The 19,620-nt window shown below is 42.2% G+C and overlaps 1 protein-coding gene across 1 annotated transcript in view; it reads right to left on the reverse strand.

Moving 5' to 3' along the window:
* Positions 1 to 17,265, reverse strand: part of EXPH5 (exophilin 5) — a 38,880-nt gene extending 21,615 nt beyond the window's left edge. The window contains 2 exon segments of the mRNA XM_050333391.1: positions 108 to 265; positions 17,100 to 17,265. Coding sequence (XP_050189348.1) covers positions 108 to 265; positions 17,100 to 17,218 — 277 coding nt within the window. The 5' untranslated portion in view covers positions 17,219 to 17,265.
* Between the last annotated feature and the right edge of the window lie 2,355 nt (positions 17,266 to 19,620).

Genomic DNA, 19,620 nt, shown 5'->3' on the forward strand with positions numbered 1-19,620 from the left:
AGTCTACAGTTTCAGAAACTCGTTAGCTATTACACTCCAAAATGCTATAAGACATTGCTTTGGTGACTGTTATTACATACGTAAGGAAATGGAAAAACGCAACTCACTGGTGTTTTTGCTCTTCTTCAGCTGATGCTCTAATGGTGGTTTTAACATTCTATTGACATCAAGGTAATTCTGAAATTTTTTTCTTTTTATTTCTTCAAACCATTCTCCAGTCACTCCCTGCAGCCCTTTTTCAGACTTCCTTCTCTTCAGAAGTTTGCTAGAAAGGGAAAAAAATACTTTAAGCCATTTTAGATATTACAGGCACATCATTAGGAACTCTCCCTGTTGTTGATCTAAATATTTACAGTATATCTCTACGTATAATGACTTTTACAAAGATACAGTGGGGCATGATATGTTCACAGCAAGCACATAAAAGTTTTAATGAAGGAAAATTCTCCAGCTTAACAAATGACACTATGTGACCAGGTTAAGTGGATGACTCATATGGTTGAATTATTCTCTGCCTTGAAGAAGTGCATCCTTTTTCCTTGCAAAAATAAGGTAATAATTCATAAGCACTCTAAAACTAATTGAAAGTAACATTAAGTTCAGCCAATAATCAAATTAAAATAAATAACACCCTAACAAAGCAATTTCTGAAATATTTATTCACTCATTTAAGTAGAAGCAATAACAAGAATATTTTTATTTTCAAGAGGAAGATCACCAATGCCCTAACAGTGAGGTGTCCACTACACATTTTCTATGCAAAGGAGAATAATAAATTGTGAATTCAGCTAATAGATATTCATGCAACATGTTCAACAAGTTTAACACATTTTCCTCTTTCCTTGCTGCATAGTGATTCTGCCTGTGTTTAATATGTATGGAGGCATCTAATAATGAATATATGAATGTTCTGCCACACTGAGGTGAAGCCTGCACAAGCTACACACATGTGGCTGCCACTGAAGAAGTTATTTAGTAGTAAGTTCAGGTTTAGACCAAGAAGTCAGAGGAATTAATTGTTTAGCTGGATGTAAAAGAACAAGGTACAGTTGCAAAGAAGTGGGAATAGTGCAATGGGCATGCAAAGTTACTTGTTTTCAAATGACGTTAGACAAGTGCCTAAAGTACAGATGTAAATGCAGCAAATCCACACCCCAACTGATTCTGATGGTAACAAAACAAGACTTTGTGCACAGCCTGCAGATGTAATACCAATGTTTGAGCAAGGCTTTCATGTAATTCTGCCTCCTTAATCCGTGGTAAAACCCATACCTAGGAGGAATACAGATGTTCTCAGAGAACATAAGTTACTTCACTAATTGATAAAAACTCATATTATCTGAGACAACAATACCTCTCAAAATACACTGAAGATAAAATATCTAGTCTGGAAATGGATATATTTTGATCTGGAATTTATACAGAGTACATTGTCCATACTATCACCTACTGTTCATTCGGTGGCATCTGATGAACAGGAAGGCTGGAGGGAGACATTTTTGGAAAATGAGTACTTCCTTTGAAGATTACACAGCCACATGCACAAGCACTAGCCATTCCAAATAAACTTATTAGAAAGGCAAAAATGTTAATCATCACAGATATTACCACAGCACGGGAGTGACTAAACACTGTAAATGCATTCTGCAGCTTGGAACGCAGCCTAGCAGGGATGTGGAACAAGAGGGGATGAACAATGTGCTCTCAAGAGCCAACTTCATGACCTCACTCCTGTGGCCTTACCAGTAAGGAGCAGTAAAAGTACACAGACTCGGGGAGTGGCTGCAGCCACAACGCCTGCCCAGTAAACAAGGCCACAGCAGTTCTGCCGAAGTCCCTAAAGTGGAGACCATCTGTTATAATTCATTCCCTTCGGGAGGAGACACGCTGGGATCGCCGTTCCCAGTGGGAAGCCGGCGGGGTGGGGCCCTGGCGCCACCCAGCGGCGGCATCCAGGATCACAGCTTGTCCCTGTGCGTGTCCCCGGGCAGGGCTGCGGTGACCCCGCACCCTCGGCCGGGAAGCGGGCAGGATGGATACACAACCGTCTATTCGCTTCACGTTTACGCATTCCAGAGGCAAAGGAAAATACGAAACCCCCACACTTGCTCTAACGTCGACCATATGAGGCATTGCACGAACATGCCTTGCACTGAGAAACGAACTGGAAGTCTTGCGCAAACGCTGACTTTAAACACGGTAAAGTCTTTACGAGTACATGCTTGGCATTATCTACAGTCATTATCTGTGAATGTACTGCTTTTGAGTTGTGCTGTCATCCCGAACTCAATATCCCAAATAAATCCTTTAAACTGCTTGTGCATATTTATATTTATGCACACGCACAGGCCCATATATGGAACTCTATATACATAGTTATTTGAGCGACGAATAATATTAATATGATACACAATCTCTAATTGCAATATTGCATGACTATTAAGCATTTCTCCTTCGTGATGACTCCCCAGCCAAACCACATCATTTCCCTATATACCTGCTCTGTCAAGTTTATGTGCCCCCTCATGACACTAATGAACGACAGTTGTGAGCCAGAAGGAAAGCTCGTCTCAAGAAACAATTATAGCAGGAGATGGTATCTGCAGTGAGTATTGCAACGAACTTGCCTCTGAGGCAGCGCTATTGTTACTCGGATTACCAATTATATATTGAGATACTGCTCCGTAGGAGTGTCAAAACACCTAGTGCCCTCTAAGCCAAATGTACTAATCCTGCTTCCCTGTCTACTCCATTTGTCCTTACTTCTTGCTTTTCCACAGACACGTTTGGACACTTGAAGTCACTTCTTCTTGAAAGGAGACAACATCACTGTGATGGAAAAAGCTGTTGAGGGATTAAAGGCAAGTCCATTCCCAGGATAACTTACAGGAGACTGCTGCACAAACCAGAGCAGGCAGCAATCCTAAATGACCTCACAGGCTACACCTCATTACCTTTTCCCATCTATTATCCTACAGAGCATGATAAACTAATGAATCACTCAGGAGCAATTTCTTTACACTGTTTTTAAAAACATTGCTTCCTTATTGGTACAAGGATGTCCCAGAATTTCTTACAGACGTCTCCAGGGAAAACTTAACCTGAATGTTTCTATGTGCTAGACTTTCATGTGGGTTATCATAAATACTGTCTATAGATGGGTAGCCTCCCCTACCACTTCCTATTAGGATAATAAGGAGCTTTAATTGCTATGGTAAGAGGAAAGGTATTTTCTTTACTATCTTCATCCTGCATATAAAGCAGAAGACAGATGTGCAAGGTAGTAGAAACCGGGTTGCCAAATAGGACATCTGGGGACACCTCTGCTGTTTGTAGGGGACAGAGGACTCAATCCCACTTTTGCCAAAGCAGAAATTATGATTCCTACTGATTTCAGGAAAGCAAGATTAAGCCCTAAAGGACTCTAACCACACACCTCTCAAGAGAACAGATACACAGCACAAGGAATTGCACCAGGTGAAGGATAAGCAGATGCAATTTGCTCACTGGATCAAAGCTTGCAGTGTTTGAGAAGACAAGGCTGAAAGGATTGCAGATAAAAAGAGTGTTGAAAACTTAGATTAAAAATACAGCAGGGCAGATAACTTGCAAAAAATTACCTAAACCAAGCTTTTATCTTCATTTTGTTTATATTCCTTACTTTATTAGCAAGGAACGGCTAGAGATGTTAAAAAACAGTGCCTGAAGAAGCTATTCTTTCTTAATTTTTTTACCTCAACTTATGCCCTTCCCACTACTTTATACATTATGCCACACTGGTGAACTGTGCAACTCCATCACTTCTGTGACTAGTTATTTTTCTAGAAAACTCTGGCTGTTGTCACAGCCATGGGTAGCTCTAAAATGCAATGTAGGAATGTTTTTTACTTACAGTTCCTTTTAATGTTATGAAAAGAGTTTACAGACATACTTTCAAGTTGTCATATTTGGGAAAGAAAAAGGGAAAAGAATTATTACTGGCAATGGGAAAGACTACCATAGCTGAAGTAATTTGAAAAAAAATTGTATCTGCCATTTCCTAGAGACAGCAATAACAACAACATTCTGGTTGCCAAGGTGCCAGAGTTAGTCCTACCAGGAAGAAAAATAACAATACACAGAGTCAACATACTCTTTCCGAGCACCTCAGACACACAATAGGTCTGTTTTCTAAGGCAGTCTTTATTCTTAGTAGCTGGTATACTTTTACTCATATTAAAGCATCTTCTGTTTATTTTTCTTTCATATTGCTGTCTGTTTGGCTAATGAACCAAGTCAGCCTCATTATTATATGTAAAACATTATGCACAAGAGGTGAATCACAGAGGAAAAATTACTCCCATGTTTTGGTTGCATATACTACAAGGCAATGTAAAAAGATCTAACTGAAAATGCACTTTCTTTGATATTTCTGAAATTAAGCATTTCTGCAGATATTCTCTGAAAAATCAAGGTGTCCTCTATGAGGAACAAATATGTTGGAAAGAACAAAATGTGTTGGAATAATGCTCCAATCTAACCTGCTAGGTCGTTGCCAATCAACCATTCCAATTTAATTTTTCCTTCCCCTGAAATACTAGTTTTTTAATCTAAGTCTTCATCTTTTTCATCCTTCTGTTGTTTTTGTTATTATGAATTCATTTTATAATGCCCATTAACCCACTAAGTTGCCTTCAGATGTATTTATCTGAGCAACTAAAGATGTGTGTGGCCAAAGAGGACGGGCCACAACAATGAAGAACAAAGAATGTATTGGTTCAGTGTTTGTTACTGATCATGACCCAAAGACCAATTAATGTAATGGAAGGACTTTCACTATCCTGAACAGGAATCGGGTCAGGGTGTGGGAGGGAGAGTCACCTACTGGTGATACCCCAAGACGGAAAGGAGTAACTGGAAGTGCCAAGTAGGATTCACCTGACAGACAGGGTAAACATTTCACAGCTCAGCACTGAACTGTATGGCATATGTTTTCAATCCCACTTTGATGGCTGCATCAAGTTGCCAGCTCACAATTATCCCAAAATATTTAGATTCTGCAAATGTGCAAAACCAGCGATGGAAGTCAGAAGAAAGTGAAAAGGGAATTAATCTTCTCTAGGTTTTCCTCCCAGACCGTACATTTAACAGGCAGAAGAACTTAAAACACAAATATACCACTTCTGCACGATATCCTTTCAAGTAGCAAGTATGGCTACATAAACAGATAGCTGTAAACAGTAAATATAAATTTTTCCTCAGAACACTCTTCTGACAATAGATATTTGATTCACACATTAAGTCCTGCTCTGTGTGTCAGGGACATAGTCAGGGAATATACGAGTAAAGACCTTTCTGAAGATCCACCTTATCTGCTCATGGGGAAAACCCTTCCCTCTCTCTTCTTTTTCATTAAAAAGTAGGAAAAAAAAATCACAAATCTGACATTATTACACTACTTCTATTAAGCAAATTTATTCTTTTAAATTAAAGCTGATCACCTGCTTTGAGATAGCCCAACACAGTGGCAACATGTACACTGATTACACACAACCTACACAGATAGCAAGACTATCAGCATACATGAAAATCCTCATCAGACTCCCACTGTGTGTTGAATACTTCTTCCTACTCTGTAAGTCATAACGTCTTTTGTGTCTATAATTCTTTAACTTAAGCACTCTCTGTACAGTGGCCAAAAGGTTTTTTCCCCAAAGCATTAACTTCTCATATTAAACTATATGAAATAAATGTACTGCAGATGACTCACACTAGCTGCTGTTTACCTTTACCAAGTCTAACACTCCTTTTCCCTTGAAGCTTTTCTCTGCTTCCCTGAGTAAGAGCACAGAATGACACTTTCCTTTAAAAAAAAAAAAATTAGGAAATGTTGTAAGGGCAAAGACAAGGTTAATTCTCATGCCAACCATATAACTCCTCTCTGCTCTGGCAGCTCAGGAGTCAGAAGTTCTCAGCTAAAGCCCTGAAATCAGAAGCTCATTGACTGTCTTCAGAAAGTTAAGTTTTCAAAGCACAGAGCTTTGAAAACAGATCATGGGAGCTGAGGGGTGATTAATCACCCTTCTCAAGCTCAAAATGTTACTTTATTACTATTTCTTTAGCAGCTACCCTGGGTTTACAATGAAAATATTATTTCAGCACTGTTGGAACAAGCAGAAAAGGTGCTAAGTACATATCCTTTAAAATGTATACATACTTAGAATATGAAAGGCTTCAATCCTTTGGGCAGCTGGTCAATAAAAGTGAATGAGGTGGAATATTCAGCTAATTCTGTGATTCTGCGAATACCACTAGTAATGTCAAAACTGTCGGTGACCTCCCAGCTCAGTCATGGCTCTGCCACTCCCTCTACAGTGTGTGCAAAACAGGGGAAGGCTCCACTCTGAGAATGTTTTACAGATGAGTTAAAATCTCTCTGTGCTGTCTGCAAATGATAGTGAAAAATCAGTGTTGCTTTATTACACTCTCAATACAAGCTACCTGCCAATATTATAGGGTAATAACAAAACAAATCCATGATGCAGTGGAAAGAAAGGCTACCTATCATTTTAAAGTGTGTCATACAGCTTCTGAGTGGTAGTAATTAATATCTCTAATGAGATTACTTCATTAATAGGTATTTCCATTACCATTAATACATGGTAATAGGGGCAATGGATATAATTTTCCACATAAAGATTCTGATTTGTTCGCAGGGATAGATGTAGTCTCAATCCAAAACCACTGAATGATAGGAGTAAGTTCTGAGCTCCTGAATGTCTGTCCTAGAAATCTTACATGGAAATGCATATGTATACTATGTGTTGCCACATGATGGTTTGAATGGCTGAGGATCAGGTCTCTCAGTAAACCTGAAGCTAATGATTAACAGCAGACATATTTACTCTTCCAGGGCAGAGCTGCAGGTTGATTGTGAGACCTTTTACAAATATAGTTAGCATGCAAAGAGACAGCTAGCATGCAAGTATTTACAGCTCAGCCATGTATTATAAATTTAACTGCCTTACAAAGACATACGATGCAGGTGCTACTGCTCGTGTTATTTAAAGACTTTCTTTATGCAAAACTTTTCCCAGGAAACAATATAAGAGGAAAAACAAGGAACAAGATACAGGTCAGGTGAGAACTCTGAATGAGGGGAATTTATTTCAAATTAAGACCAAGGTCTCACCTCTACAAGCAGGTTTGTGTATGACAGCCCTTGCGTCTGGACAGAGCCCTAGTACTGAGAGGCTCCAAAAAGACTTCGACATTAGTTTGTACAGAGCTAAGCTTGAAGCCTAGGGCTCTCAAAATATACCTTTGCAATCTCAGGTAAGTGTGCAGAGTCTCACAACGAGCTGAGTTTACAATTCTGGACAACAGAAGTGAGACAGGTCTGAGTGCACCTGCACACAGTTTATATGTTACTGTAACACTACAAAAGCCTCATTTACATTTCTTTAAATTAAGGAAAGAGGTCACAAGAATTAATATAAGCTTTAAATGTTGACACAGGGGATGTTTCTCATCTGGAAATGTAATGCTTATATACACGTATATAATATATACTTACACAGATCCTTTGCTATAGTAGCTTAGAATCTCACAAATTATCACAACTCTTCCCCTGGAAATAGAAATATTATAGTATAATAATACTTTAAAATATAATATTTACATGTATATAATTTTATATATACATATAAATATATATTTAACAACGTAAAAGCCTATAATGCAGGAAGAAACAGACTGCAGAGCACCTCACTCACACTGCTGCAGCTTTCCCTGACTGCAGCTTTCTGCACTCAGATCCCTACCTCTAAAAATCCAAAGCCATGACAAGTGGAAGTACTGTGGTTCCTTGATTATACCAACCACAAAGTAAACTGCATGTAATTTATATGCAATAAAGTGTAAAAATACTGCACTTTTCATCAATTACTCTTAGGTTTTGTTTTGTGGTTTTTATTTGTTTGGTCACAGTTAATATGGTACCAGTGCATTGACCTATTTATTTTGGATGTAAGACTGAGGAAAAGAATATAGTTTCTGATAGGAGTTTAAAATGTAGGCATTTAAATAGTTTATTACATTTAGCAGCATTAAAACAATAATTTAGCTGCAAAGAAGGATTAGAAATACATTTCATCTGAACGTTTATATGCACAAATCCTTGTGAAAAAGTTCCATTTTTCCCTATCTGCTTTAATGAATTTCTTGCATGAAATATATAAGTAGTGAAATTTTTCAGACTGTAAGTTCTGAGGAATTAAATAATTTTTCACTATAAAACAAGTACAGAAAAAACCAAAACAATGTCAGTCCTTAGTTTATATAGTCCTGTGTTAAATTTGTGGAACAGAGAAGAAAAGGTTCTGTGTGCCCAAAGCTCAAAACTCCATTGGGCCGAACTCCACTTGACTTGAAAACTGGATTCAGAGAGCAGAATGATTTTAAAGGATGATTAAAGTCAGTATACATAAACCACTGACAAAACCTAAATTTTAAAGAAGAAAAGGAGGCAGACCACAACATTTTTTAAATGCCATCAAAACAGTATCCAGTGGAAACCCATGAGTATCAGCTGATGTCTTGACATACAGCCCAACTAGCTTTGCTCTCAGCCATTAGCCAGTTATCGCCAAGAGCCACATCTACAGGAGGTGCAAGTGCTGCATGACAGATGGATACAAGAGTTGGACTGTACCTCGGGGACCAAATTCAGCAAAGCTCCAACACCTTGGGCTTCACCACAGAAAGCATGGGCTGCAGTCCTTGACAGGACTACATGACACATATAACCTGAGCACACCACTGGAGCACAGATGTGCCAGTACAGGTGGGGAGATATCCAGCCACTCTGAACATGAATCAGCCATGTTTCTGTGCCACACTTTTTTGACTTACTGGTGTAACCAATTTATTATTTCTGAAATACATGCAAGGACTTGAAGGTGTTGGGACACAGACAGCGAGAAGAATCTGTCAGCATGAGAAACTGATATTCATTCCTTCTCTTACAGCAGTGACAAGCAGTGCATGTTACACTTCAGTGGCAATACCTTCCAGAGGCCAAGTGACCCTACCACACATGCCACTGGCATTACAAGCAACTTTTAATAGACATATATAAGAAAGCCGAGCTAAAGTGAGAGTGACCATACTTTGCTGATGTTTTCAGCATTTCAGACAGTCCTCTTCTCCAGGCATCTCCATGACTTTCTGCTTGCTTCTTCTTCCACCTAATACCCATTTCCAATACCCACTAATGTCAATTATTAATTTAACCTCTGCACTTGAATTGTTGAGGAGACAGATGGTGTTGAGAATGTAGAAGCATTACTACTGGAAAGGTCAAACATGGGAAGTGTACAGAATTCCTACAAGGTGCATGATTCCTTAACTGGGTCACAGCTCCATGGAAAACCCAACAAAACTGGACTATTCTGCATTAGTTATTCCAGAATAACTCCTCATATTGACTGTCTACTCAGTAGTTAATGCTTGCTTGTACTGCTGTGTCTGACCTATTTATTTTTGAAGCCTGGTCAATTTACCCATATAGACAAAGTCTATTTAATTCTACTTTTATCATTAAGCTTGGACTTAGAAAATGTCTACTGACTGGGCTTAACAGTAAGCATTGGCCTAAATCTCATCCAGTTTCAACACTGTCTTATTTTTGGCAGCCCTAGTGACTTCAGAATTGAGCTAGGTAACAATAACAATAATAATATTTGTGATTTTCATTTTTACATTATTTTGTCATTTGAAAATGCAAACATTAGCCTCAATAGGCCGCTGTTTGAATGAGCATGGGTTAAAGTGTCCTATGTTCTTCCTGCTGTTGTGGGTTTGGCCACTAGGGCCCTGGAGCAGCTTGGGAGGAGCAGAGCTGGTGGCCTTGGAGAAGTGTTGTGAAGACAGCCACAGGCCTCGGCAACGGCGAGCCCTTCTTTCCCTAGGAGATGCTTTTAAAGGGAAGCTGTCCCACTGGGTATTGCTCCAGTTACAGCCCCAGATGCATCTCCAGTTCTGTCTGTGCACAGCCACTGCCTTGACTCCTGAGCTGACATCCCAACTTGGCCTCATCCCAGCCACCCCACCCCTGGCCTGCCCATCCGTCATGGGACCATGGCTGACCCTGCCCACTGTCACCAGACCTGACCCTGACATGACTTCATGACTTGACCTTGTCCCTGTATCATCACTACGGCCCTGCCCCATCACCACTGGGCTGTGATGGACCTGGGTGCCCTCATCAGGCCTGACCCCGACCCTGGCTCTGACTCAGTCCCCCAGCCTGGCCTTGCCCTGCCACACCACCAGTGGCCGGCTGGGCTGTCTCGCTGGGGCGGTGGGAGGGTGGGACAGGGCCTGGGGGCAAGTCCCTGCCCTGCCAGCCCTGTGGGGAGCCACCATGGGGAGCCACCATGGCCCCAGTCACCGGAAGAAAGAAGAAAGACATTCAGTGCACTACAGACAGGCTCTTTGAAATGTAACACAACTCAAAAGGTGATTCTGGGTCTCCATCTGCCGTCACGCACACCATAGGAAGTCCCCTGCTCTCAAACACAAAGAAGTGCAAAGCTTTGAAGGAAAAGATTGACACTGGAATTAATTCACTATGAAAGGACAAGACCAATGAGCTGGCAGCAATGCTGGTCTGGACCCTGCTCTGTAGATGTAAAACTGGAATTACACCACAGACTTTGGTCTAGTTAGCCCAGATGGACAGGGCTAAAAACCAACAGAGAAGAAGGCACATGCTGTGGCCCCTGGCCATTTCTACCTGCTCTTCCTCACCCTATGTGAAGCCCCAGTTCCTCCAGGACTCAGAAGATAGGACTACTGAAAAACCACAATGAGGAAAAAACTTGATATGCAACTTAACTAATTGCATTTGGTTACAGTACCTCCACTCAAACAAGGGAAGTCCCAAAATGAGATTATTAGACAATAATTGTTTACCAAACTGTGTAAAGGTTTTTAGATCAGTCTCCCCTGCCATTTTTGCTTCTATTTGCACTTCTTTAGCATATTAGTGCTTCAGGGCTGCAAGGACCTGTTTTCCTAAGTGTTGACAAACCACTAAACATGCTGGTGGCACAGTATCAGTGGTAAGTAATAATAGTATCTCCTCCACAAACAAGACACAGTAGAACACTTGCGCCCTGAGACATTCCCGGGTGGAGTATCTCTTATGAAAGAATTTCTTTATTAATGCTTTGTTCAGGGAGGAAGCTCCACTGAAATAACAATATTCCCAAGCAGTGCTCTCCTGGTATCCTGCCTGCTTTCCTCATGTATTTTGGAGTTCATTCTAAATATTCTTTGTTATTATGAGGAGTTGGGCCCCAAATCTAGGTCTCTAACACCCAATAAATTACTCTTAGTCTCCAAGAGGGTAAAGAGGACTACTTCTGTGAATATGACAAAACAAAGGCTGCAATGGCATACCCCCCAAATTGTAAGCAAGATAATACAATTGAAGCACCTAGTATGAGTATGCTCAAATACATACAAAGTTGAGTATGTCTGCACTTCTGCAACAAATGCCTTCCCAAGGTTATGAGGATGGAAAAAGATGAAAAGATACATTTCCCATGCAGCATTTTATTCCCACCTTCTATTGCCAGACCCATGAGAGCAAATGTCGACCAAGAGAATAGTAATAGTAAAGGAAAAAAGTAAAAAAAAATAGTAAGGAATTATATGCAACAAATGAACTCAGTAGATGATCTCCGGTGAGGCAGTAAGAACAGTTGTGTTCCTGTAAAAAATAAGTATATCCAAATGATTTATTGTAAAGACTGTTTAGAACAGTGTAAGCAGAGGATTCATCTTTCCCACAAGAATCATTTGCTGTTAATGGGTCAGCAAGAGTGAAGCACTGAGTGCTGCTGACTGTACCTCCCAATTAATTTCATATGCTTTTCAACTTTTAATTTGAGGATAAATTAAAACAAACTTCTACTTTGCTGCCACCTATTCCTCTTGTAATCTGTAAAATAAATCTACTAAATAAATAAATTTAAAAAAAACAAACAAAGCAAAAAACAACTGGAAAAGAGCAAAACAAATGAATGCAAATGGAATAAATACTCTTCTCTCCCAAAAGTTCCATTCCCCCTTTTTTTTTTTTTTTTCAGTTCCTATTCAAAGACAGTGGCTGGGGCCCAAGATATGCTCTAGAGCTAGTAATTAATTTTTTTGCCATTCTTCCTATTAAAAAAAGAAAGAAATCCTCACACAATACAGGCACAGTTAGTTTTCGAAACATGATCCAGAAGGTAAAACTGCTATTCAGGGAGGTAGGTTCATTTCCCCATTCAGTGGCCCAGTCTCTCAGTTATTTTCAATGTCCTGTTTGAAAGTGAAGATAAGAGTATTTCCCTTTTTCTCAAGGATTAATAAACAAAAATAGCACAAGGCTATTGTATGTAGTCATAATAGGAACATTATATGAAACAGACAAATCTCCTAAATAAAAGTTATTAAAGAATACAGAGCTCTTGTGTGCTTTTAAATACATGCTGTATCTCCCAATTGTCCATTTCTTGGACAACCTGCAACTGTATCCGTTGTTCCCACTGTCCCAACACCACATCCTCCTACCTGCTGCCTCTTTTAAGTTGCTGGCTCCATGTCTCCTGGCTCCTCTCAGCTGCTTTCTGTGGGTCCTGCTGCTATTCCAACAGTGGAGGTGCATCTCAACACCCAGTGCTCAGACACGGTGAGGCATCAGAGCCCCAAAGCTGGCTAGAAAGGCACCTGCTGGGGCATTGCCCGCCTCTCCACACTGCAGAGGGAGGAGCTGCCTTGGAGATGAAAGGCAGTAGCTCCACCTCTGTATCCCTTAGCTTCATGCCCTAATGCTGCTAAGCCTTCCTACAGGGACTGCCAGTTCCTCTGCTACCTGTCAGGCTCTGAAGTGCTGTCCTGAACAGATGGGAAGAAGCCAGCCTCCCTTCACCCTACCCATTAGCTTCTTGGATAAAGGACAGAAAAGAGAAGGACCTACAGGTTTGTTTAGCATTTGGGACCTGGGGCTCCCTATGCAAATATTAGCTGTCAATCCTTTTTTTATTTCTGTCCCCAGAAGCTGCAGAACAGCGCTAAAAAGGATGAGCTGGGTGCACTCTGAAGTCTTGAAACCATAAGTCAAATAACATCTGGAATGTTTTTATATTGTGATTTTCAGGTCTATTTCATTACATATGGAAAGCTGACCTGTGGTATTAATAACTGTGCCTACAGCAAGCATTTACTGTGTTCTTATGGAAACTGAATTGTTAAGGAGTCATCTGAACATGCAGTCATTACTGCACTTTGATCATGCTGTATTCCTCCATATCTTCTCCGGGGCATCTAACTGGTTGAAATATTTGTGAGAAGGAACCTCCTTCCACAAGCATCTGCAAAATCACCAGTTTCATTAACCAGGCTTACTAAACTAGCATTTCATGACTTGAGTTGGACTTCTGCCTTGACATTGCAATTACTATTATGGAACAATGATGTATATTGGTATATATTGATATATTTATAGATATCAATGATATATTGATATAGAGACCCTAAACTCCATCTCTCTCCCACATTAACTCTTTTGATAAATAAGGTTTTCTCTGAATTCGTATTATGAATGAGATGGATCGGATGAACGAAGAATACTGAAGCCCTGTTAAACCCAAGTCCAAAACTAACATTTTCTTTTAAATTAAATACGTGATTAATAAGTTCCTGAATTATTTTCAGTGTATATAGCAGTGAACAGCCATGTGAGTTATACCAAAGCTGACTGTTGCTGCTTCTCTGAACCTGTTTCAAGGAAGGTGTCAGATATGGCTGGTTTGCTGCAGCTGTTCAAAGGTACTGCTGAGAGGAACCACGAGAGGGCAGTGGAAAGAAATCAAGCCAAAAAATGTCCTGTCAGTCCTGGGAACCTGCAGCCTAGGGCACATCAGGAGCTCGGCTCCCTGCCAGTGGCAAGAACAAATAAAGGTCCAAGAGGACACACAGTTCATTTCTGTATAAAAGTGAAAGCAACACTGAGAGGTCTTCCAGTCCAGGTTCAGAGGTCTGAAGTCTGTCAAGGGAGCCGAGAAAAGGCCAGTAGTACCCAGAGAATGTGCTGGGGCATCAGGAGGAACAGAGAGGGACAGCACTAAGTGGGGCTGAGAATTACACAAAGGCACACAATTGACCACCTAACTCACACATTCCCACTCCACACAAAGGCTACAGAGAGAAAGGGAGATGACAGGGGTTGTATAAAGCAACTAGCCTTTTCCTAGAAAACATCCCCAATATGCATTTGATTTCACAAAGGCTGTCTTGGTGAAGAGAGATACACTGGTTTTACCCAGTTTCCAGAGTAGGTAAGCAATAAGAAAAGAAAAACTATGTATATTTATCTCGAAACAATTACAAGCTCAATACATTTGAGAAGGAATTTGAGGAGGTCAGTATTTCATGTTGCACTGCAATACACTTGTGTTTATGTAAAAATCAACTCCCCTGAACTATGGTTTTCATGTGTTGAACACAATAAACCACACAGAACGCCTGGATCCATCTTCTGATCTTATTTCATCTTTCGAAATTAACTGGTGTTAACATTTTTCTATATAACAAATACAGCTTGTAAAAAAAAAAAAGTTTGTTCTTGCCTTTTTGATTCCAGAGTTATATCTGGGAATGGATTTCAGTTTTTCATTGATCTTTTAAGAGACTGGCAGACAGCTGTGTGCTTGCCCCTATGACATCAAACAGCATGGACAAGATCAGTGCAGTCATTAGAATCTGACTTCTGGTCTGCCAGCAAATGCTTCATTCCCTCTGTCAGTCCAGTCTAGATCATTCTATACATGGACCTATATTGTAAATACAGATGATCACTGAACAAACTTGACCAGTGAGCCTGATATTTGTTATTGACTTGCTCCTTGGCTCTGGCCAGCTCCAACTAGCTCTTTCCAAAACCATGCTCAAGAGCAGTTCAAAGGACAACTCACTTCAGTAACTTTGTGCAAACAAAAGCAGTATTAATGGCACTGCTCCTTCCATTCCACAGCATTTCCTATATGCCTCATTTGATTGATGGCATAAATCAAAATCACACTTTTAAAATATCCCAGGAGTGGGCTGCCACAGTGCTCAGGCATTATTTTAAATTTTTTAAACTGAAAACAGTTAATTATCTACCAAGTTAATTATCAAAATAATAGTAATAAGAATGACATGGAGGAAGGCATATGGGACAAAGAGGAACAAATGCAATTTTGTTTAGAGCCTCTGAAGCTCACTGTGGTCATATAGGAACTGCAGGATTTGGCCCTCCAGGGTGATCACTGTTATTACTTTGATTATAGTAGCATAGGGCAACACCACAGACTGGAACCTGTCTGCTCCTGATGTGAGTCCCCTGGCCTGAAGAGCTTACAGTCTAAATAAGACCAGGTAGACAAGTGGAGTGAGAAAGAAAGTACTTTTATTAGGCCCAAGAGAGATTAAGAAACTAGCCCAAGGACACATACAAAGCCTTTGACAGATCCAGGGCTTAACCTAGATTTTCAGTATGGCGCCTTGGTCATAAACACTTCGCCTATCTTCTGCTCCACTTGTGAATGCCTCTTCAGCTGAGATTTAAACAGACTACATCTCAGTAAAACATCACCAGAAACATCCTGTTATACCATGTTTATTTTGACAGCTTTTGCATAGAGAACACTTTCTATTGACAAAGTCCTAAGCACACAGGTGGAGAAACAAAATTTGGGAGCAGGTGAAACCCTTGAGTTAAAGCATAGGCTATTGCTTCACAAGACTCTGTACAGCATGGAAAGCCTCAATGTGTTTGCTCCAGCTTTAGTCTCACACAGAGTTTTAAACTATCCAGCTATGTAATTCCCCCTATCCAGCAAAATATTCCTCCTTTTCTGGGGGGTCATAATGGAACATATGGAACATATGGAACAGAAATTAATCAAAGAAAGAAAAGTAATACCAAATTATGGAAGAAAGAAATCGCCAAACTTAACTCAGTCCAGGTTCATATGCTGCAGAAAACTAAGACAAGTTTAAGATGTAAGTCAGTGTTGACACATAATGTTTAACCATGCCCATCATAAAATGCACTTAACTGAAATAAAAAATACACAGTACAAAAATCCACTTGACAGAACTGTTACTCATTAACATTCCTTTTACATCTTACACGAAAGAATTTCTTGTGAAAAGTGCCACTTGCGAATCTGAGAGGGCACTGCCTTTCACTTCACAAGATACCGAGTCTCACCTGGGGGAAGAAATTATAACCTTTAATGATAAACGGCTCATTTTCCTTCATAAATGCTATTAATTCCTCGACCTTTGCTCTCACTATTTACACAAATACCTTTGATGATTTCACACATGGGAGATACGGGCTAGAAGCAAGGTCGAGATTGCCCTATATCTTCATACGGCACAGGGCATTCAATTAAGTCGCTTGCATCAGTCTTGTGAATAGCCTTTCAGTCAGGTGAGTGCCTGGCTTGGTTTCCAAAAGCTGCCCCGCTCGGCTCTGGGATCTGCTCGAGAACCACAGACCCGCCACGTTTCCCTGCAAGGTCCGGCGCAACTTCCCCGTCGCCGTGTTCTCCTGGGTACCGGTGTTTAGCCCACACCCCCCGCCAGCGGCACGGCGAAGAACAGAAGCGGCCTCCTCCTCCTCCCGGGGGAAGGAGAGGTGCCACGGGAAGCCGCAGCCGTGACTCAGAGCCGTCTCTGTCACAACACGCGTTTCCCAAACGTCCAGATGCTTCAGAAGCCCGGCTCGGGCGGACCCGCAGCCGCCGGCGCTGGCAGGAGGCACTGGGGCTCCCCGGTGTCCCGGCAGGACCACCGCTTCCCGACGGGAGCGCAGCCCTCCGTGCCGCGCAGCACCGGCGCCCCTGCAGCGCCCTGCCTGGCGCAGACCTTTCGCGGGGGGCACCCTCCCTTCCACCGCCCCTATTCCCACTCTTCACGTCGGAGCTGGAGCCGCGCCCCCCGCAGACCCCTCTCCGCGCCTCCAGCTCCGCTCGGGCGCGACGGGCATGGACGGGGCGGGGTCGCAACCCGGTTACCTGACTCTGTCCTTCTCAGCCCGCCGGAGCTCCGCGTCCCTCTGCAGCACCTGGAAAATCGCCCTGGCTTCCTCCTCGTTCAGAAAACTGAGATCTGGCCCCTGGGGCGCTGCGGTCATGGCTTTGCTTATCGGCGGGCGGGCGGGCGGCGGCGGGCGGGCAGCGGTGACCCCCGCGGAGCGCGGGGCCGCACCAGCATGGCCGAGCCCCGGCAGGACCGCACACGCCGGCACCCGCCGGGCGCGCTTCCCCCCCGGACGGCGGGAGCGGCGGCCGCTCGGTACCGCCCCGGCGCGGATGGGCAACACCCTCCGGAGCCACCGCAGCGCAGCCCGGTGGGGCGGGGCGGGGAGGGGCAGGGCAGGGTAGGGCAGGGAGGCGAGATGGTATCGCTGTCGGGGCCGGTGCTGGACGTGGAACGGGAGTTGGAGTCGCTGGTCGCCCCGTGTCCGTGTCGTTCAGCGGGCGGCCCAAGTTGAGTCGGGTGTAGCGCTGTGCGGTCGGCACGGTGTTTGCCCTGCCGCTGCCGCCCGGCGTGCCCGCTGCAGGCGGGTGCCGTTCCCCCCCGTGGCGGTCACACCGGGCAGCCTCGCCAAGCCTGTTCCCTGCTCCCCGGGCACCGGAGAGCAGCACCCCGGACGCCCCTCCGCTGCAGAAAGGACCTGTCCATAGTCTTGCGGAGTGGATACAAAGAGGCAGCTTTTCCACGAGGAAAGAACGGGGCAGTGTTTCCAATTTACTCTCCTTTAAGGTTTTCCCGAGAAAATAGTAGAGAACATAAGTTCTTGACCTGGGCGTTATAGTCCCATCTGGGAAGTAATTTCATTCTGATTCCATTCTAAAGGCTCTAATGCAGCTCAGCTTTGTGCTGTTGGGAGCACCACACACTGCCGTGTCTCCCCAAAGTATGTGTCTATCTAGTATGCTGCACTAGTTGAATAGTTTGTAAAATGTCCTTTGAAACTTTTCCATCGAAGAAGGGCTTTATTCAGGACTGAACTGCAAACGGAAAAAGAAAATTGTGGTGAAAGAAAACACAACTTTTGTTATGGCAAAGCACATCAGTGGAAACCAGCTCAGTGTGCAATGAGAGTGGGGCTAAGGTGCATGCAGCCACCTTCCCACCCTGCAGCAGGCTGATGTGGGGCTGTGGGAGAATGCTTCCCCACTAGGAAGTTGAGTGGTGCAAGTGGAAATAAGGACCTTAGAGCACAGTGGGAATAACAGGTTGCAGGAGGCTTCTTGTTTTGGTGTAGCTTCTGGCATCACTAGTCTGGTCCAAAGAGGAACTTATGTGATTCCTGGTGACCAAACAACAAAAACAAGGCTATGAGAACAATTGATGCAAATGTAATGAAAACTATGAAGAATTATGATGTGAAGAGGAGGTGTCTCCCACAGAAAAAAAGACAGTGAATTTTTAATAGTGCATAGGAGATGCTTCTGGGCAAAGTCCAAGCATGTTGTTTCTAAAGGTGCAAGAGCCACAACTGTCCCTGGTCCACTAAGAGAACTTCTCTCTAAGGGTAAACGTCCTGTCCTCCCCATTCTGTTGTGGTGAGCATAACAGAGTGACTGTTTCACCAGCAGAAGCTGAGTGTATGGAGTTCTCCTGGGGACTCTACCAGGCAGTGATTTAGACATCACTCTGCCTTTCTGACTGGCGCATGCAGGATATGGGAAGCAGTCCCATCATGCTGGATCTGCTCCCAGAGCTGAGGGGCAATGTGATAACATTTTTTTTCTCTACTTTCCTTGCAGTAAAACTCATCGGTGCCCACACTTACCTTAAAAACAACATCTTATTGATGAAGTTGTGCTTTTTTTTTTAATTTCTTGTGCAAACATCTAAGATGTCCCTGCTTGATGCAACAGACTGGACTACATGACCTTTAAAAGCCCCTTCCAAACCTAAAAAAATCTATGATTCTAGGATGAAAAATATATACGTACAGACAGAATATATAGGAAGGATGTGCATTTTCTTTCTAGTTTGCAAAGGAAGTTATTTATTACAGTTCTTAAAAATAAAGGGTGTCATTCACCCATAAATTTGGTGACTATCTATAATTGTATTTATCCTGCATGTAGGTCAAGAATGGAATTGTATTTCTAAATCTCTGTCATCCTTTTCCTTAATTTCTAACAATCTGATTAATTGGTTCTTTTTTCTCCACCATCAAAATGTCTGTTATTTTTAGTGCAGAGAAAATCAGGGGCAAGACGTTAATTTCATGTATAATCAATGTATAGTCTTTCAGGTATTAAGAACGAAATCAGTTTTTCATTCCATATGAAGCAGCAGAATGGTTTAGAAGAGTGACAAGTACATAGACTAGCAGCTTTGGAGAGATGCTACCAGACATCATGGCAGTTATAATTTCAATGACTTTTATCCAGAATATTTAGAGATTTGGGTGCAGCCATCTTGTATGGTAAGAAGACCTTCATTTTCCATCTTGTATGGTAAGAAAACCTTCGTTTTACACAGCATCTTTGGTATGTCATATCAGCATTATAA

The sequence above is a fragment of the Myiozetetes cayanensis genome, unplaced genomic scaffold (genome assembly GCF_022539395.1).
Source record: "Myiozetetes cayanensis isolate MyiCay16 unplaced genomic scaffold, myiCay2020 scf5-8, whole genome shotgun sequence".
Classification (NCBI taxonomy): Eukaryota; Metazoa; Chordata; class Aves; order Passeriformes; family Tyrannidae; genus Myiozetetes; species Myiozetetes cayanensis.